This window comes from Pongo pygmaeus, chromosome 1, assembly GCF_028885625.2.
Source record: "Pongo pygmaeus isolate AG05252 chromosome 1, NHGRI_mPonPyg2-v2.0_pri, whole genome shotgun sequence".
In the NCBI taxonomy this organism is placed as follows: domain Eukaryota; kingdom Metazoa; phylum Chordata; class Mammalia; order Primates; family Hominidae; genus Pongo; species Pongo pygmaeus.
The window spans coordinates 14,861,565-14,882,851 of record NC_072373.2 but is presented as its reverse complement, the minus strand read 5'-3'; the positions used below and the strand labels follow the sequence as shown (position 1 = coordinate 14,882,851).

General features: G+C 40.6%; 1 protein-coding gene across 6 annotated transcripts in view; it reads right to left on the bottom strand.

Annotated features, from left to right (window-relative positions):
* Positions 1 to 1,553: 1,553 nt before the first annotated feature.
* TARBP1 (TAR (HIV-1) RNA binding protein 1) overlaps positions 1,554 to 21,287 on the bottom strand; it is a 90,686-nt gene continuing 70,952 nt past the window's right edge. For 4 of the 6 annotated variants that reach the window (XM_054482589.2, XM_063671009.1, XM_063671007.1 and 1 more), the window contains 7 exons: positions 16,802 to 16,998; positions 10,241 to 10,322; positions 8,094 to 8,265; positions 3,812 to 4,003; positions 3,528 to 3,652; positions 2,581 to 2,717; positions 1,554 to 1,964 (listed from right to left, as the gene is read on the bottom strand). In XM_054482589.2, coding sequence (XP_054338564.1) covers positions 1,796 to 1,964; positions 2,581 to 2,717; positions 3,528 to 3,652; positions 3,812 to 4,003; positions 8,094 to 8,265; positions 10,241 to 10,322; positions 16,802 to 16,998 — 1,074 coding nt within the window. In that variant the 3' untranslated portion in view covers positions 1,554 to 1,795. Of the gene's footprint in view, positions 1,965 to 2,580; positions 2,718 to 3,527; positions 3,653 to 3,811; positions 4,004 to 8,093; positions 8,266 to 9,912; positions 10,009 to 10,240; positions 10,323 to 16,801; positions 16,999 to 21,287 lie in introns of those variants that run through there. The other 2 variants (XR_010127563.1, XR_010127564.1) reach the window with 2 other exon arrangements.

Genomic DNA, 21,287 nt, shown 5'->3' with positions numbered 1-21,287 from the left:
GCATCCCAAAGTGCTGGGATTACAGGCGTGAGCCACCGCGCCCAGCCTAGTCACTCACTTTTAACAGACTAAGGAGACAGGCAGCAACTTCACAGAGAAGAATGTGGCAAGCGCAGCCTTCACCCACTGATGGGGGTAGTCCGTCCTGCGAGTGCCATGAGCCACCTAACACGATGTGATGGGAAGGCACCTGACCACTGGCATGTTCTTCCTTAAAACCCACAACCTCAGTCTAATGAGAAAACACCAGACAAACACAAATTATGGGACATTCACAGAATACTTGGCCAGTACTCTTCAAAAGTGTCCAGGTCATGGAAAAACAAGGAAAGACTGAAGATCTGTCAGAGATATGAGGAGACTAAGGGGACATACAATGTGGTATCCTGGGTTGGCTCCTGGGGCAGAAAACAGAGTGGAAAACAGAGTGGAAAATGGGAGATCTGAATAAAGCCTATAGTCTAGTGAAGAGAACCACTATCAATGGTTAATTTCTTAGCTTTGATGGTTACCATGGTTATTAAGATCACATTAGAGGCATGTGGGTGAAGGGTGTATGAAAACTTTGTGTACTCTCTTTGCAACCCTTCTGCAAAACAGTTATTTCTAAAGAAAACTACAGAAGAAAATATTTACAGGTAATGGGCTCAAATTTAAATATTATTAAAAAGGACCCAGATATAATTGAAGTTCATTGCTGGGTAGTGATAAATAGTTACTCATAAATAATTAAGTAATAAATGCCAGAGGAAAAATAATTGAAAGAACAGAAACAGTCAATCAACACTTATAGGTTCCATTCTGTTGCGATAAAGATATACAGGAGTAATTCAACTCCTTTAGGTCCCTGTTCATAGTTGTCAGAATATAGACTATTTCTAACCACTATTTGATCTCTGTGTGCAAAGGTGATATGAAAAACTTCATATAAACTTTTTTTTTTTTTTTTTTGAGATGGAGTCTCATTCTCTCATTCAGGCTGGAGTGCACTGGCACAATCTCAGCTCACTGCAGCCTCTGCCTCCCAGGTTCAAGCAATTCTCCTGCCTCAGCCTCCCAAGTAGCTGGGATTACAGGTGCATGTCACCACACCCAGCTAATTTCTGTATTTTTAGTAGAGACAGGGTTTCACCATGTTGGCCAGGCTGGTCTCAAATTCCTGAGCTCAGGTGATCCACCCGCCTTGGCCTCCCAAGTGTGGGGGGCGTGAGCCACTGCACCTGGCCATAAACTTACTGTGAATGATTATGGCCTAATTCATGGCTTTAAAAATAATTTAAAACCTATTACCTGAGCATTCTGAGCCTCACACGGACGCTGGCTCTGCATCCTGCCAAACGTGCTTCCCGAGGGGAGTACAGAGATGGAAAGCGGCACAGAGGCTGACGACCCCTCTTCATTCGGAATCTTTGCCTCAACCTCCCCGGTCTCCGTATGACTCAAGGGTATGAGTGTTCACAGATGATCGCTGCTTTAACTCTGCTTTATCATAGTCCACATTTCTGACAACAGGCATTTCTAGGAAATAAATTATCTCTTAAAAAAATCCATTGTTTTATTTCCACAATTGCTTAAAATATTTTATTAAAGGAAGAATACAATTTAACAAAAAGTGTCTATTAAAGGGGAAAATATATAGTAATATGTTTAAGGCACATGGCAAACTTTTGGCATTAAATTGCAAGAAAAAAGAAATACAAATTATCACAATAAATTTCAGAATCTGTTTCTTTAGTTCAAATAGTTTTTTTAAAAAAAGTTTGAACAGCACCAGCGGTTCACTGAGGAAGGCACATCATGGCTTGTTATCTCCGTGTGAGAGCAGCTGCTGCCTGGTGTACTCCCAGATCAGCAGGGCTCCACTCACGTGGACGTTCAGGGAACGGATAATGCCCTGTTGAGGAATTTCCACACAAACGTCCAACTGCTGGATCAGATTTGCTGGAATTCCCTCACGTTCATTTCTGAGGAAGAAAATGGAAGAAAGGTTAGTTTTCCTGTAACAAACAATTTTTCTCTTTGATATTCTGAATGTTACTAAAAGAAACATTAACAAATGAAGTCTGTAGTGCTGGGAAATAAATAAGAGTGTAAAAAAAAGACTGATGGGTCAATTCCATGTTCAGCTGGCCATGCCAGAGAGATGAAATAAAAGGAAAGCCCAGGGGGCTTCTTATAAATGTTACAAATCAAAGAAAAGTGCAGGTATGAGCAGGAGTCAGGGTAAACTGTAAAACAGAAAGGTAACATCTTCTAGGCAGGCACGGTGGCTCATGCCTGTAATCTTACCATGGAGGCCAAGGCAGGAGGATCACTTGAGGTCAGGAGTTCGAGACCAGCCTGGCCAACATGGTGAAACCCTGGGTCTGGTGGAGCATGCCTGTAATCCCAGCTACTTGGGAGGCTGAGGCCTGAGAATTGCTTGAGCCCATGAGGCAGAGGTTGTAGTGAGCCGAGATTGTGCCACTACACTCCAGCCTGGGCTACAGTGAGACTCCATCTCAAAAAAAAAAAACAAGGTAACATCTTCCAGTAGTCTGGGGCTCAGAGAATATACTATGGACACGAGAAGCTTCTTACCCCAACAAGAGTAGAGATTTCTCAGGAAAGCAATATTGGGTTAAGTCTAAACTTTTGGCAGTTTGTTCCACTCCAATGATGGTATAACCTTCTGTTTTCTTCTGCTGCAGATAATCAATTAGCTGAGGTGGTTTTACCTGAATATTAGTTTAAAAAGAACAGAATATTCATTCAGTTATAGCCCTGCTTGGAGTAAATTAGAGTTAAACAACATATTAACCTAAACTTAACCCTTTTTAAAAGAAAAAGGACAGAATTATACGTTATAAAAAAGAACTCTCCCAACATGACATAAATTTCTTTTTTTTTTTTTTTGAGGTGGAGTCTTGCTGTGTCGCCCAGGCTGGAGTGCAGTGGCGTGATCTTGGCTCACTGCAAGCTCCGCCTCCCAGGCTCACGCCATTCTCCTGCCTCAGCCTCCCAAGCAGCTGGGACTACAGGTGCCCACCACCATGCCCAGCTAATTTTTTTTTTTTTAAATTTTTTAGTAGAGATGGGGTTTCACTGTGTTAGCCAGGACGGTCTCGATCTCCTGAGTTCGTGATCCGCCCGCCTTGGCCCCCCAAAGTGCTGGGATTACAGGCGTGAGCCACCACACCTGGCTAACATGATACAAATTTCTAAGAATTATTCCTAAATCAAGAGTGGGCTGTAACAGGATATGTTTTACTGCACAGAATTCTACATTATTGATGATTTCTAAAAATGTGACCTATAAAAAAATAAGTAGAAAAACAGAAGTGAGCTGTATGTTATTTTTAAACACTGTTCTTAAATTATTAAAGACTGTACTATTATAAATTATGCAAAAGGACTAATACACAAAGATAGAGCACTACAAAATATTTTTACAAATACAAACTTTTTTTAAAACTTTTATTTTAGGTTCACGGGTACATGTGCGGGCTTGTTTTAAGAACTTTAATAATAAATTACTTTCCACCCACCTCCACTAGAGGAAGCCACTGTTCTGCAGAGACACTGAGGTGCTGAAACTGTTTGTCGCTGATACACTGAAGGCTGCCAATAACGAGCACTGAAGCCCCAAATACCTCACAGGTCCTGCACAGTCCTGCACAGAACACCTGGAATCATTAAGATTGTTCCCAACACAATGCTAAGCTCAACATGTCGCATACATTCCTTTGAAGCTCCCGTGGCAGTGGATTAATTAAAAAATGTTGAAGACCAAAAGCTTTCAGGCAAAGCTCCCGGAAAACTCCAACTTTACCTCCTAAATTGGTCGGTTTGTCAATGAGCGAGGCCACGACGATGAGTCTACTAATTGACTTTCCAAGTCTGGCAGCACGATCCTGAAACAGGAGCTCCAGGTCTAAGTCAGGAACACGACTGTTCCACGGGATAATCTTCTTCTGAACATCGGTCCACTCCGCTTGGTTATCTGCTTCGACCAAATTACTACCTGGGAAGGAAAAAGAAAACAATCCCACATATAAATAAATCTGAATCTCTATACATTTATGTATACATGTATATGTATTTTTAAGAATGTGAAATAATTTAGAATGAGATAATTTAGAATGAGATTTAACAAAGCATTAACTAAAAAACTTCAGTTGGATTCAGACACAATTCCCATTTGTAGTAGTAATTTTAAGTTTTCAAAATCAGCTTTACTAACCAATATATTATGATAATTATGGAAACATGAGAAACATGGAAACATGAGATACACATTTTTTCACATTTTAGCATATCTGAAATTGAGACACATCTTAGAATCCAGAGTATCATAGTTTGGTAACATTTTTTTCCTTGGAAGTACATAAAATACTGATGTATCTTACAAACAACAGTATATTAGATTGGGATTTTCTATGGAAAGACTGTATTTCTGAAAACAATATAATAAAAATATCTAAAATAATTTTACAAGTGCTTGGAGTAACTTTTCTAAAATGGAGGATGTTGTATAAAGCAGTTATCTCTTGACAAAAGTGATGAGGACACAGAACGTTACTAGCTTATCTGACTGCAGTGTTTTCATCTCTGTAGTACAGGACTGAGACTCTACCTCTCAGGCTCTTCCTCAACTCTGTCCTACTCCAAACTGCTTTCTGAGCAATCAAGGAGCACTTAGTTCACTTAGGATAGGACAGACATGCAAATAACTGTAACACAGTACAACAGTGAAAGTAATGCTCACACAGAAAGGGGTTACTAATGTCTAGGGGAGGGAGAAGCAAAGGGTAAGACCCCGGAAGGCTCACGGGAAGGAAGGTAAAGTTTGCAAAGCAGACAGTAGATACAGCATGTGCACATGCATGGGATGTAGGCGCAACATGCTTCAGGCAGCAGCAAGTACCTTGGTTTAGTGCACGGCCTGCAATGGAGTGAAGGGAGATGGCTCAAACCAAAGGGCTTTGCATACAATGATACAGAATTTATTCTATTGGCCAGGCATGGTGGCTCATGCCTGTAATCCCAGCACTTTGGGAGGCCAAGGTGGGAGGATTACCTGAGGTCAGGAGTTTGAGACCAGCCTGGCCAACATGGCAAAACCCCAACTCTACTAAAAATACAAACATTAGCCAGGCGTGGTGGTGGATGCCTATAATCCCAACACTTTGGGAGGCCAAGGCGGGAGGATCACCTGAGGTCAGGAGTTTGAGGCCAGCCTGGCCAACACAGCGAAACCCCATTTCCACTAAAAATACAAACATTACCCAGGCGTGGTGGTGGACGCCTGTAATCCCAGCTACTAGGGAGGCTGAGACACGAGAATCACTTGAACCCATGAGGCAGACATTGCAGTGAGCTGAGATCGTGCCACTGCACTCCAGCCTGCAGCCTGAGAGACAGAGCGAGACTCCGTCTCAAAGAAAAAAAAATTATTCCACAGATGAAAGCCATTAAAAAATTTTAAGGAGAGTAACAGTACTGCTGTGTGTTTTAGAAAAATCTCTTTTAATAGCTATGTGAAGGCTAGAAACCATTAAGGGGCTTTTGTACTAGTCCAGGTAAAGACAATGCCAGTCTAAATGAAGACAAGGCAAGAGGGGCTAAAGAAGAGGAAGAGGAGGCAGCTTTGGGAAGTGAAATCACCAAGACTGGGTAACGGATGTGGCAAGAGCAAAAACAGGACAAGAATGATTTCCATGATGATTGAGCGATACCATTAATAGGGCATACAGAGCAGGCACTTTTGGGCAGAAAGGCAAACTGAATTTGGATATGGTGATATTTCAAGAGCTTAAGGAATATCCCGGTGCTAATGTCCAGTCTGTTCAGGACAGAGGCTGGGCAGCAGATAAGGATTTGAAAGTTATAGTTACACAGGCGGTAGTTTCAAGTTGGGGACATTAATAAATGTGTTCTGGGAGAACATGAAGAGTGAGAAGAAGACTGGGCCAGTGAAAACCTTCAGTGGCAGGAGGAGAGGTTGGTCAGAGGGTACAAAGTTAGTCAGTCAGGAATAAGCTCTTGTGTTCTAGTACACAGTAAGATGACTATAGGTAACAATAATGTATGTATACTTCCGAATAGCTAGAAGAGAGGATTTTCCATGTTCTCATCACAAACGTGAGAGGTGACAGATATGCTAATTATCCTGATTTGACCATTACACAATGTATATATGCATGAAAACATCACACTATACCCCATAAATATGTACACTTATTATTTGTCAATTAAAAATGAAGTAAAACTTTTATAAAAAAGAAAAAAAATTAGGGGGATACTAACATTTAAGCCTCAGCATGGAAACCCTATTACAACATGCCCCTCTTTACTAAAAACAGGCAGAACAGACAGACCTCGTTAGCCATTCTGCCATTCCAGTAATGCTGTATCTCCCTGCTCCGCTTTACGCAGAACTGGACAGCTGTCTACAACGCCATCTCTCTTCCCTCTCCTCCCAGGCTCTACCCAACCGCACTGGGAAGTGCCTCCTGTCACTGTCCTTTGCTCTAGAATCTTCACAGTTGCTTTTCCTTTTCCAGTAAAGCTCTCGCCGCGACAGACTTTGCCTTGCCTTTCCCGTACTTCCTTGGGGTCTCTGCTCAATGTCAACTCCTTAGAAAGGTCTTTCTCACCCTCCGTCCCTCTCTTCACCCTGCTTTGTTTTTTCACGGTACTTCTACTACCAGACACTGTGTTAGGTACGTGTTCCCTGTTGTCTCCTCTGTAAGAACGTGGGCTCTATGAGGCAGGGACTGGGTCTCATGTCTAACATGCAGGAGACAATCAATCAATCTTTGTTGAATGAATACATTTAGGACAGTATGTCTTAAAACACATTAGTGAACCATCCAGAGGCCTGAAAAAATTGCATTTTCCCAGAACTCTCCTCCAGAGATACTGAATTAAACTAAGGGTGGTTCCAGACCCATAATTGGCCTTTAAAAAAAAGAAAAAAAAATCTAAGGGTGGGACATGGAATCTGAATTTTCAACAAGTCACATGTGAGTCCTGAAGACATGAAAAGTTTGGAGAAGCATTGATGTCAGGGGCATGTGAGGGACTCAGAGCGAGAAGCGTCAGAGTGAGGAGGAAAGGCAGGATGGTGGGAGACCAGCAAACACGTGGCACAGAAAGGGCAGGTGCAATCTGAGGGCAGCATCCATCTGTCCACTCGGACTGTGTAAAGGAAACTGAAAGAAAATTTCTAATTTCCTGAAAGATGTTTCAAAGGTGGTAATTGGCTGACAGAAAGAAGATAGCCTACGGTCATTAAGACGGTTAGCTGTCATTTTTAAATTGAGTTAGGGAACCTGATCCTTGGGTTTTTAGGACAGCTTGACTGTGAAGGGGAAGAGGAGGAGGAGGAGGAGGAGGGAGGAGGAGGAGGAGGAGGAGGGAGGAGGAGGAGGAGGGAGGAGGAGGAGGAGGAGGGGAGGGGGACGGGAGGGGAATGGGGAGAGGGAAGGGAGGGGGAGAAGGGAGTAGGGAAGGGGGAGGAGGGGGAAACGGAGAGGGGGAGGAGAGGGAGGAGAGGGAGTGGGAGGGGGAGGAGAGGGAGTGGGAGGGGGAGGAGAGGAATGTGGGTCCCAGAGGAAGCTGGTGGAAAGGAGTCTGTGTACAGGGAAGGGTGAGACAGAGGAGAAGGGATAACACGAAGCGACGTCCAACCAACCAAGAGGGGACCAGAATCAAGAGCTCTGCTTTATTCCTACGAAGGACAAAAAAAGAGATTTCATCATTTGGTCCTTTTGGAAATGTTTATTTTTACAGAAATATACAGTAGAAAAGCAATGAGTGTTAATGAACAATACTACTTAAAAGGGAGGCCACTGGCCATCAGCTTTATATAAAGCAGATCGGGCTTTCTTTGGCTTTTTTTTTTAAATAGCTTTAAAGCTAACTTTCACTAAAAGTGTTAGTCAAAGTTATACCACACTTTTTCACTGTCTTTTCCCTAAGTGGAAAGGCAGAGTTCACCATGTCAATGAAAGTGATATTATTATTAACTACCTGTCCTTAGTAACTTAAATCAAAAAAATCTAACCAGATCAACAAGGGGAAAAAATAAAATGAAAATTATTTTTTACCTATGTCTTGCTGAGACCAGTCACCTGGTTTTAGTTTACTAAGTTGAGTTTGAGAAAGGTACCACTGAAATCCCGCATCTAAAGGAACATCAGTGAATCTGGTAAATTTATCAATGGTGATCCACTCATCTTCAATAAGGCCTGAAAGGCGTGGAAGGATGTAAAATATGGTCTGAAAAGAGAATTATAAAATCTAAATTTCTTCCCTTAAAAATAACAAAGAAATATATAACATGGAAAATACAACTTAATTATTAATGATATATTCTCCAAACTATTACATCTGCTCAAACTATATACTTTCATTTATATCTTATAGCAACTGTCTATATATATTTCTCATCTTCTCAGAAATTAGGGGATTAATTTAGGGAATCCCTGAGGGGAGGCAGAACTTGTACTCCGGTACTTCTAACTGTGTGTAATAAACCAGTATGTGACTCATAAAAACAGTGTTTCAGAAGTCATCAGTTCTAACGATGGACAGTATTTGGAAAGTGCAATTTACTGACAACTAAATACCTCCAAAGGCAATCAAGTTCAAGCTCTTTTCATGATAAGCCTTTCACTCTCATACCCATTAGATAAATTTAGAATCTGAATTCTGGTTTGACTAATATAATTAGTTGTGTGACGTTAGGCAAGTGATTCAGCCTTTCTTGGCTTCAACTTCCTCATTTGTAAGAAGAGGATAAAATCAGATTACAACAGCATATTAAAGTGTTCATGAAAACGGCATAGTCTGACACCACTGTAAACAGTCATCGCATAAGCGATCCTCCTTTGCTTTTCTTACCTATTAAAAGAACTGAACCATAAAAACAACCAACAGTGAAAAAAGTACATAGGAAGCAGAGGTCCAAGTAACAGGCAACTTAAAAATGAAACAATACCCTTAGCAGCAATGCACATGTCTTCATGAAAGGTTTTAGAATGAATATGGTTTTCTTCATGCTAGCTATATCTGTGCAAACTTAAACTGGCACAATGATCACGACTACATGTTGATTAAGGGGGCACTAAGTACAGCTCCAAATACATGAAGAGATACAGTTCCTGTGAACAATTAAGCCCCATTATTTTATTTACACATACACTTTTACTTCATTTCATGACTGGAGAATAAATCATAAAACATATGAGAGTGAGGTGGTCAAACGTAAGGATGAGGGAGGGCAGGAGGGAGGCAAAGGACTTACTCCTGTTGGAGGACTGAATAGAAAAAGGTTGACTTAACACTATAGAGTGACTAGAGGAGTCCTGCAGAAAGATGCCGGACAAAGCATTCTGGGCGCTAAAGGACACAGAGCAGAGCATATTAAAATCTTTGAAAAATCCTAAATGATATTTGCAGTGAAGCAGCAGAAAATACACATTAGTGTTCTAAGATGCATATCTTGCAATATATAGATCTATACTTTTTTAAAGATCAGTTTATCAATAATCTTAGTAATCCACCAAAAAAATTGCTTATGTACAGTAGCTTAAGTTACCAATAACTTATAAGTTCTTCAGAGGAAAAGCCCTATGTCAATGATTTAAATTCAAGAGTGGCACATTATAATTACAGTTGAAAAAGGGAAAAGGTAACATAATTTATGCAATGTCTACTGATTTACATATTGAATTAATTTACATGTTATAATAAGCATGTTTATGGTTCTTAAAATTATATAAGCACATTTTGTTACAGTCACTGAGGTGATGTATCATCTCCTATACAATTTTCATTACCCAGAACCTAAAAATTGCCATTAACAAAAGAGTATATCTTTTTGTTCTTTCATTAACAATGGGCTTCAGTACAATGAAATCTCACCTGCACAAATGTTCTCACTCATTTCCTTTTAATGTCAGAACAGATTTCTGTTTAGAGTTAAATATTCCCTTCCATTGTTTACAAGCCAGACACTGCCTGAGAAATAGAAAGTGAAAATGACTAGCCAATTTTCACTGCTTAAGAGTGAAATGAAAGCAAGTCATCTGCATAAAGTGACAAAGTTAAACTTAGAACTTTAAAATGTTAAGGTGATGTTTGTAAGTAAGACAATAACTTTACCCTAATCACAACCCTTCAACAAAAGCAGAAAGGAAGCATCAGGATTAAAGATACAGTAGAGAATTTACAAATGATATTCTCTACTCACCTCTAGACAGTAATCCTCGAGTGGGTGAAATGTTGCAAAAAAGAAATGCTCTTGAATGCGTTGCCAATTCTTCTTGGCATTCCTAAGGATTAAAAATATGGTATGAGCCACAGACAAATGAAACAACTCTGGTGAGGGGAGAATCAATTCAGTATCTTAAAGGGGGGCTGCAGAGTTGAGAAGGAACAGAAAATTTTATGAACTTTATCCTAAGATTTATACACACCTCTCCAAGATCAATACATACTTTAAAAACTGACACTTACTAAATTTCACATTTTGAAATGGAACCTTAAACCTATGTCTGGCAGAAAACTCTTTTTTCCAGGAGAGAAAACCATTACATAAAAGACACTTTTTCTACTCCAAAGACTCATACCATGCAGTCAAGCTGTACCTACTTTCACAAACCAAACAAATTTACTATGAGCAGGGTTTAAATTTTTAAAACATCTGTTGTCAAGTTTACGTCTTAAAAGGCAAAAAAGGTAGGGATAAAAGTTATACAATATGGCAGGCAGGTTTCAGATAAAATTCATGATCATCAACCCATAAACTAAGCAGCAATTTCAAGACATTTTTCTGGCAAGATCACGCTCCTGCCTTGGCCAATGTATCTTCTTCACTCCCTGGAGTGCCTATGCCCTCCCCGACCCTCTCACTATCAGCAGACAGCCATGCGTCACACATCACAGGAGACAGGAGTGAGAGATCTTTCTTCATCCTGCCACCTCCTTACTCACCTGTCCTCTTTTCTCCTTCACTGTCAAGAGTCTTTCTTCAAATGGCAATACCCTGCCCCCAGCAGATCCCATTCCCCTGGGTTTTGCCCTATCTCTCCCAACTTCTGCATTTCCCCTCTTCTCTATCCTAGCCTTTCCTTCAGCCTTTTCAAAAGGGCTTTTATATCTAGTCTTAAAAAACAAAACAAAACCTTATTAAAGTGTCCATCAGTAGTGGACTCAAGCGATAACCTAAGGCAAATGGAATATTAGGTATCTGTTAAAAGAAAAGCAAGTTTTTTTCTTGTAAATTTGTTGGAGTTCATTGTAGATTCTGGATATTAGCCCTTTGTCAGATGAGTAGGTTGCAAAAATTTTCTCCTATTCTGTAGGTTGCCTGTTCACTCTGATGGTAGTTTCTTTTGCTGTGCAGAAGCTTTTTAGTTTAATTAGATCCCATTTGTCAATTTTGGCTTTTGTTGCCATTGCTTTTGGTGTTTTAGACATGAAGTCCTTGCCCATGCCTATGTCCTGAATGGTATTGCCTAGGTTTTCTTCTAGGGTTTTTATGGTTTTAGGTCTAACGTTTAAGTCTTTAATCCATCTTGAATTAATTTTTGTATAAGGTGTAAGGAAGGGATCCAGTTTCAGCTTTCTACGTATGGCTAGCCAGTTTTCCCAGCACCATTTACTAAATAGGGAATCCTTTCCCCATTGCTTATTTTTCTCAGGTTTGTCAAAGATCAGATAGTTGTAGATATGTGGCATTATTTCTGAGGGCTCTATTCTGTTCCATTGATCTATATCTCTGTTTTGGTACCAGTACCATGCTGTTTTGGTTACTGTAGCCTTGTAGTATAGTTTGAAGTCAGGTAGCGTGATGCCTCCAGCTTTGTTCTTTTGGCTTAGGATTGACTTGGCGATGTGGGCTCTTTTTTGGTTCCATATGAACTTTAAAGTAGTTTTTTCCAATTCTGTGAAGAAAGTCATTGGTAGCTTGATGGGGACGGCATTGAATCTATAAATTACCTTGGGCAGTATGGCCATTTTCAGGATATTGATTCTTCCTACCCATGAGCATGGAATGTTCTTCCATTTGTTTGTATCCTCTTTTATTTCATTGAGCAGTGGTTTGTAGTTCTCCTTGAAGAGGTCCTTCACGTCCCTTGTAAGTTGGATTCCTAAGTATTTTATTCTCTTTGAAGCAATTGTGAATGGGAGTTCACTCACAATTTGGCTGTTTGTCTGTTACTGGTGTATAAGAATGCTTGTGATTTTTGTACATTGATTTTGTACAAGAAAAAAACAAACAACCCCATCAAAAAGTGGGCAAAGGATATGAACAGACACTTCTCAAAAGAAGACATTTATACAGCCAAAAGACACATGAAAAAATGCTCATCATCACTGGCCATCAGAGAAATGCAAATCAAAACCACAATGAGATACCATCTCACACCAGTTAGAATGGCGATCATTAAAAAGTCAGGAAACAACAGGTGCTGGAGAGGATGTGGAGAAATAGGAACACTTTTACACTGTTGGTGGGACTGTAAACTAGTTCAACCATTGTGGAAGTCAGTGTGGCGATTCCTCAGGGATCTAGAACTAGAAATACCATTTGACCCAGCCATCCCATTACTGGGTATATACCCAAAGGACTATAAATCATGCTGCTATAAAGACACATGCACACGTATGTTTATTGCGGCACTATTCACAATAGCAAAGACTTGGAACCACCCCAAATGTCCAACAATGATAGACTGGATTAAGAAAATGTGGCACATATACACCATGGAATACTATGCAGCCATAAAAAATGATGAGTTCATGTCCTTTGTAGGACATGGATGAAATTGGAAATCATCATTCTCAGTAAACTATCGCAAGGACAAAAAACCAAACACCGCATGTTCTCACTCATAGATGGGAATTGAACAATGAGACCACATGGACCCAGGAAGGGGAACATCACACTCTGGGGACTGTTAGGGTGGTGGGATAGCATTAGGAGATATACCTAATGCTAAATGGCGAGTTAACGGGTGCAGCACACCAGCATGGCACATGTATACATATGTAACTAACCTGCACATTGTGCACATGTACCCTAAAACTTAAAGTATAATAATAATAATAATAATAAAAAGAAAAGCAAGTTTACTGGAGTTTCACCTTTGGTAGGAGGAGGAAGGAGACTGTCTTGTTTTTATTTGATGCCTTTCTGCACTGTTCAACTTCCTATGAATATCACTTAAAAACAACTACTGTTACCAAAAATGAAACAGAAGCCCTCTTTTGACAGCACCTCCACCATCAGCTTTTGAACTTTCTAATATACTATTTTTTGAGAGAATTTTCTAAATCAGTTGACTGTGTCTCACCCTCCTTATCACCCATTTTTTGAAAAGTTAAAGACATGAAATATTTTAAATATTTCAAATATTCAGGTAAAGAAAATTATAGACACCAATAAACCTACCACTCTGATGTAATATATGTTAATGTATCATCCTATCCGCATTTGGACTTTTTTTTTTTTTTTTTTTTTTTTTTTGAGACAGGGTCTCACTCGGTTGCCAGGCTGGAATGCAGTGGTGCAATCTCCGCTCACTGCAGCCTCAACTTCTTGGGCTCAGGTGATTCTCTCACCTCAGCCTCCCGAGGTGCTGGGACTACAGGTGCATGCCACCATACCCTGCTAACTTTTTTTTTATTATTATTTTTATAGAGAACAGGGTTTTGCCATGTTGCCCAGGCTGATCTTGAACTCCTGGGCTCAAGCAATCCACTCACCTCGGCCTCCCAAAGTGCTGGGATTACAGGCGAGAGCCACTGCACCTGGCCCCCTCTTGTACCTATTTTAATTTGGTTTCAATCCCCTAATTATGCTATCGAATGGTTCTTGATAAATCCAGTAAGTACTTTAGGCTCTTATTTACCTTACCTCAAAGCCTGTCCATTTCTCTGTCCCTCTAATAATCTCATACTAATCTAAATCACAGTTTTCCTCCCACTCTGTCTTGCTCACCTCCGATCTGCTCTTCACACTTTAATGCAAAAGAAAACTGGATGATGTCATTCTCAAGTTTCACTTTTTGCTGGCTTCCCAATTCACTCAACATCAACCCAAGCCCGGCCCTGGCTCCCTCCATCTTGTGACTACTCTGTTGCCTCCCTCAGCCAGACCAAGCTTGCTTTAGTTAAAGCTCTGGGCAAATCAAGTGGGGCTGGCCGTTCCCAAACACAGCGTCTTCTGCACAGAAATCTCTTTCCTTCAGTCTTCATTGACCTAGCTCCTAGTCATGCTTTAGATTTTAATGTAAACATCATGTTACTTAGAAAGGCTTTCCCTAAACCACCCAGACTGAATAGTCTGTATTTCCTCATCACCACATTTACTTTTCTGTGATTTATTTTAAAACTTCTAAAAATTGCTCTGATTACTTGATGTCTATTCCCATTTGACTGTGAGTCACATGAAGAAAGAGGCTCATCTACCTGGCTAACCCCCAGCACCTGGCCTTGTGCCTGTCACAAGCCAATCCCAAGGAGGTATGCAATCACAGAATAGAGGTGGCTTAATGCCCAGGGTGCCTTATTTATTTGTTTATTTATTTTTGAGACAGAGTCTTGCTCTGTTGCCGAGGCTGGAGTGCAGTGGCGCGATCTCAGCTCACTGCAACCTCCACCTCCCAGGTTCAAGAGATTCTCCCGCCTCAGCCTCCTGAGTAGCTGAGATTACAGGCGCCTGCCACCATGCCCAGCTAATTTTTGTATTTTTAGTAGAGACAGACAGGGTTTCACCATGTTGGCCAGGCTGGTCTCGAACTCCTGACCTCAGGCGATCCGCCTGCCTTGGCCTCCCAAAGTGCTGGGATTACAGGCGTGAGCCACTGCACCCAGCCGGATGCCTTATTTTGATTGGCTATATCTCCTACCTGGTACTGAGATTTTTTAAGTTATTTTTTTAAAGCGCGTTTTATTGCTTAATAAAAAATATGAGTGAAGCCAATTGCTTTTAGAAATCAAAACACAGCTACCAAGAAACTTAGAATAAGATCAACAACCAGGATCAAAATGTCTCAATACCAAATAATCACTCACCATCTAATCATAGAGAAAACTACAAGCTGACAAATGCCTATCTGCATGTTAAATTATGGCAATTCCCTCAAACTCCCTTCCATTAAGGAAGGGCTGAAAGTCTATGCGGTAACTATACCCGCTGTCCCCTGGTTACCTATCTCTAACCATCAAACCAAGTAGCACGTAAGTTCATTAAATTACATAATAAAATATGATTAGGAGCAACTTTGGTAGCTTGAGTTTGGATTATTGCACGATAATGCAAATGCGATCCTGAGAAATATTAATGTTCAAATCTACACATGTAAACTCAGCCATGTGTTCACCAAATAATAGGAAATACACCATACACCAAGGAGAAATAAGACATTTAAGGTCCCTTGAAAAGATCAAGATTTTTAGTTTTCAGAGGACAGTTGGAATTTTAGGGGTCCCTGGCAATGCTACACTGAATGACTAATTTTGATGACCAGCCTTTGCTGGGCCAGGCACAGGGAGGTCATTCTCCAGTACACAGAACTGTGCACGATGTACCAGGAATCCATTCCCATCTCTGCTCTCTGTCCCCCCTCTGGAACCCATCTCCCGACAGCTAACTCTCTTTCTCTCCTGCTATTCCCCTGTTTTATCTCATGCTATTCACTTTTCTCTTTTCTCCATTTTAGTATTTATTTGTATTTATCAAATATCTTTCTCCCAAGCCCCTAAAACCTCCCTTACCCACTTAATGCCCAAATGCCTCTTTTCAACAAATGCATCAAAAGTGAAGGGAGGTAGAAAGCTACATTGTGGCCAGGGAGGTACCCTCGCCCCAGCCCCATATGAAGCTACACAATGACTCAGTCTTATTTGTACCATGTACAAATAACTTAATGGTCACGGCCAAGACTTCTACATGTTAGAATGCTATTTCCAAATGCTATTTCATTTGCCTATTATGCTGCTTCCAACACTTAAACATTTGTGTATATAAATTAGTGGGTGCTTTTTCAGCTTTTAAGATGAAAAATCTTTTATGTTGGTTGATATTACCTGTGTCTCTAAAATTAAAAAAAAAAATCCAGAATTCTTGGATGGCAATAATCTATGATAATAATAAAAAGGCAAAACAGCACCACCTCAGAGATGAGGAAACAAGCGCAGAGACCTGGAGATGCTTATGACACTGCAGCCTGCTTCTGCACCCTGAGAGGTGCGGGGAAAGAGAGGCAGACATGGGAACCACCGTGGGGGCTTCACAGACACTGGGTCCTGCACCGCTCCCTCACCCCATCTACGTCACTTGCTTGATACTGAGCTTCCATGTATGATTTTGTCTGCGGAATAGGAGAGTTCTCTTAGAAAAGAAAAAAGCCTTTAGCTATAACTAGTAGAGCTGAGAGATTAAGAGTATGTCTTTAAAGTCAGGTCGTGCCACTTCTAAGCAGTTCTCAAACAACAGAGGATGACATTTAGCTATACTGAAGAAAAACATGTACAAGTATGTAAAAGATTATTTGTACAATAAAGGATTGAGGATAAAAGGGCAATAAGAGGTCAAGGTGGAGCTGACAATGAACTGTAATTAACTACACCCCAAAGTGAGCTGCTTACGCCTGGCCCAGTCCGAGCCCTCGATGCTCCAGGACGGCAGCAGGAGGATATGGAAGGAGAAGCTGACGCGGCATGGGCACCGCCCCCTCCCTGTGGGCCCTGCTGGAGGAGAGTGAGGGCGATAAGGGTGACGAGGGCGACGAGGGTTCCTTACCCTGCTCCGTGCATGCTTTCCACTTGATGGAGGCTGGATTCAATCACAGGAGTCAGGGCATCAAATTCTTCAACACTTAACACTTTACACACAGTCCAGAGTTTCTTAAGAGCAACTAAAGCATACAGTCGAACACTAAAATTGTGATTGAAACACCACTGCAGCACAACAATAAGGGCTTGCTTCAGAATTAGTTTCTGAAAAGAAAGGCAAAAAATTCCTCAAAACACAGACACGGACCATTTTACTCTCACTTGTATGACACAAAAAAAGTACACGAATGATACAACTGCTCCTAGTAAAACTTCTTCCACTAGCTTTGCTACCAGGGCCCCTCATTCTTCCCTCCTGGACAAATGCGGCGCACTGGCATTTGCAATTTACTCAAGGAAAACACATTCTCTCAGCTCTAGTTTTCATTAACGCTGCGGTACATTTCCCCCCACCCCCATACTCTAGTACTTGAGTTAACTTGAAAAAAGTACGTTTTATGCTAGCCATTATGCAACCACAGTGTTTTTCAAATGGAGCCTCCATCACTTATTATCTTAATTTGTGCTGAAAAAGTCAGAAATAGTCTTCAAGAGTCCCACTTCTGATGGCTTGAAAATGCTCCTAGAGCAAGATACCACACAAAGTGCTGTCCTCCTTGCTACTGATTTCTGAGCTACTCCGTCTTCCCTAATGGTGATCCTGGACCCACACAGTACTGAGTAGTGGCAGGAAAATTAAGAAGTGAGGGGGAAAATAATAAAACTGTTTAAATTTCCTTCTAGTCTTTTCCTGTGAACTTTAGTCTTCACAGCCCAGAGATTTCAAGCAATCCCTTGCTTTCTAAAATCACATGGTTCAATGGACACTGAAGGTCAAAGGAAGTGACATATACTACTGAAGGAACCAGATGGACCCAAACTTTTAACGAAATATCAGAAGCTATTTTGATGCTCCCACCAACTGCACTTCTCCCCTAAGGCTCGCGTGGAAATGCTTACCGGTTGCACCTGGCAGCCCAGTTTCTACTGACCAATTCAAAACAACCATATTCACACAATAGTTTACCAAAGGCATCAGCATGGCTGATCAAACACTTCAGTTACCCAAAGTTTCTCTGAGAAGGATAAAAACAGATATAAACAATCCTCTTTCTCTCATTCCTTTACTCAACATGTCATCAACATTTATCAAAGGTCAGTGACTGTACTGTCAACATTACAAGGTGTGATGTTATGATATACACTGGTTTTTGTCCACAATTCCTGTCTTATAACTCCCATAGCCCTTGTTATAGTCTTTTGTTATAACGATCCCATTTGGAAGGAAGTCACTTGTGCAGCCCACACTGGAGGAGTGAGAAGTCACGCTCCCCCTCCCTCAGGGCAGAGCTTCTATAAAAATTACTTGTAATTTTTTTTACAAGAGATTTGTCTTGTCCATCCCTTTTTTTTTTTTTTTTAAACGGAGTCTTGCTCTGTCGCCCAGGCCGGAGTGCAGTAGCGCGATCTCGGCTCATTGCAATTTCTGCCTCCCGGGTTCAAGCGATTCTCCTGCCTCGCCTCCCAAGTAGCTGGGATTATAGGCATGAGCCACCATGCCTGGCTAATTTTTGTATTTTTAGTAGAGACAGGGTTTCACCATGTTGGCCAGGCTGGTCTCGAACTCCTGACCTCACGTGATCTGCCTGCCTTGGCCTCCCAAAGTGCGGGATTGCAGGCATGAGCCACCGTGCCTGGACTCATTTATTGATTCAATCATTTATTTATATTGGTGTGGGCTCAAGGATACTTATTTTATTCTTTGGGTTGTGATCCAATACTACTTTATTTTGTTGCTCACACTGTTTCAGCTTTAGCCACTGGGAACACCTTCCCTCTGCATGCCCATCTCACATCACTGTGTGTATGTATAAAGCTCTGCCTTGCTTTCTGACTCCACAAGATGCTCCAGGCTCATCTTGTATACTTTCTGCCCTAGTTTTAGAACCAGCTATTTCTCCAGCGATCCCTGGTTCGTTTTATTGGAGAATGGTGTTAGCAACCAAGATCTTGGAGCTAGGTATACATTACTCGTAAATGAAAAAAACCCACTATAATTCTCAATAGAGAAAACAGTGCTTCCTATGGAGCCCACACTCAAAAATGTTGGTGCTGCCAGCGATCGCTCGGCTGGGGCTTTCAGGACGTAAATGATGCTTTCATACGTATCAGTGTAAAAAGCTCTGCTCGTGAATTCTCATGTCTGCTCATTTTATACAATGAGCAAGCTGACAGTACAATACACAACTATGAGCATAATTAAGAAAGGTTTTTTTTTTCCTTTTATAGGAACACTCGGTGCTCTGATTCTGATATCGCCTTTGCAAAATTGTAACTGAGGTGGGGAAAGAAATCTGACCTAACCAACTCCATCTTGCTTCTAACCTGCAAGCTGTCCTTGTTCATTCCTGGGTGTAGGCTCAACAAACTTTGGGAGGAACTTAGTTTAGCTTATAGTTTAAAACAAAGATGATAACAGCCCTTTCCCAAGACAAACCCCCTTCTTGTCTGGGGACTAGATTTCCTTTGTAGGACTAACAAATTAGCCTCAAGATTAGAAATTATGGTTTAGAAGTCATGTAGCTGGAAGCTACAAGATTCTGACCCTCCCTAAACTGCTCCTATGTCAGTGCTTGAGATATTTTGCAGACCTGCACTCGATGGATCAGCTAGCACCACCCACATCGATTAACTGGCTCATCTGATCTCGTGGCCCCCACCCTGGAACTGACTGAGCACAAAAGGACACCTCAATTCCCTATGATTTCATCTCCGACCCAACCAATCAACACCCTTGACTCACTGGCCTTCCCCCTCCCACCAAATTATCCTTAAAAACTCTGATCCCCGAATGCTCAGGGAGATCTATTTGAGTAATAATGACTCCAGTCTCCTGCACAAGCAGCTCTGTGTACTCTTTCTCTATTGCAATTCCTGTCTTAATAAATCAGCTCTGTGTAGGCGGCAGAAAAGGTGAACCTATTGGGCGGTTACAACCTCTGTCGTGTGTGACAATTGTTTTGAATCTCTAATTGCTCAGTACAGATCCCATATGCAGGTTAAGTAAGACGCTCTGAAGAAAATGGAAAGTCTTAAGTGACTGCTTCCAAGAAATCAACCCTATATTTATCTAGGTAACAATGGACTTTACGTATCAGAAATGAAGAGACTGACAAAGTAAATCAGTTTGGCCTTTTCTTAGGTATGTCAAGTCAGTTTTTTTTTTTCCTAAGGTGTTGAAATGGAAATTATTCCATTCTACTAATTAGCGTTCCTTTTTGGATGTTTCGAAAATAAAAAATAAATCTAAAATATGTAATAAACAGCAAGTACAAAAAGGGCTTGACGGAAAAATAACATGTTATTTTTACCAGATCTAACATGAACATCTTCTAAGGTAAATTCATTTTCAGAATTTGTCTAAACTATTCTTAGGCTATTCATCTACCCTGCAACAGGACAACGTCTGCTCTGTTTTAGCTTTCTCAATAGATTGTAAGCAAATCTCTTTCCTGCACATATTTAAAACAGAAAGACAACATTTGATCTTATCTGATGTCAGAGCCTTCTTGATCTTAGGGAAGATGTGAATGAGTTTTCCTGGAACTGTAACACACTGCCATCTGGCTGATACATACTGGAAGACACCATCAATTTAAAAGTGTTACCATGATTTTAGAGGTTAAAATGCAGTGTGGAGAAAGGCCTGTCTTAGAATGGATGAAATAGGTTAATAAAAATCATATCACTGTTTAAAAACTAGAACACTGAAAAATTCTAGGAAAGCTTATTTTCCCTTATATTTTTATGGCACTTTCAACACTTAATAACACTATTTCAATTAAGTTTTCTCCTAGAGTTTATAGTATATCAGTACATTCTTTTCTGTGGATGCAATAATATAGAATCTTATTCCAAATCTTACTGGCAGGTTCTCCTAAATTCTTCAACAGTTGCCACAGTGATTAACCAAAATTAGTTATGATTTCTGCTTATCTGTGTGAGAACTTACTGGGGAAATTGTTCTAAACCTGAGAAACATGAAGTAACTGTACTGCACACTCCAAATGATGATAGTCATTTTATATCACCTTCAATTACCCAACAGCTTTTAATAGTCTGGCCCTAAGTTTCTTTGCACGAGCATTTGTTAAATAACTACCATTCAGTCAAAGAAGGTAAGGGAAGTCCTGTTTAAAGAATCCTAAGTAATCCTAATCCTAAGAATTATAAATAATTATTAATTTTATACAAGTATCAACAAAAACTTACTCAGTAATTTGTCTATAAATTTGGTATGTACTCAAGCACACCTCAGTGCGTTTGCATGTAAATGGGTAATTCCCATTTACTGGGTATTTGTGTCTAACACATGTGCACATTAGCAGGGCAGTGGAAAGGAAAGGGAAAAATTGCAAAAATCACAGGAATGCTCTACATATAAAAAATTGGTA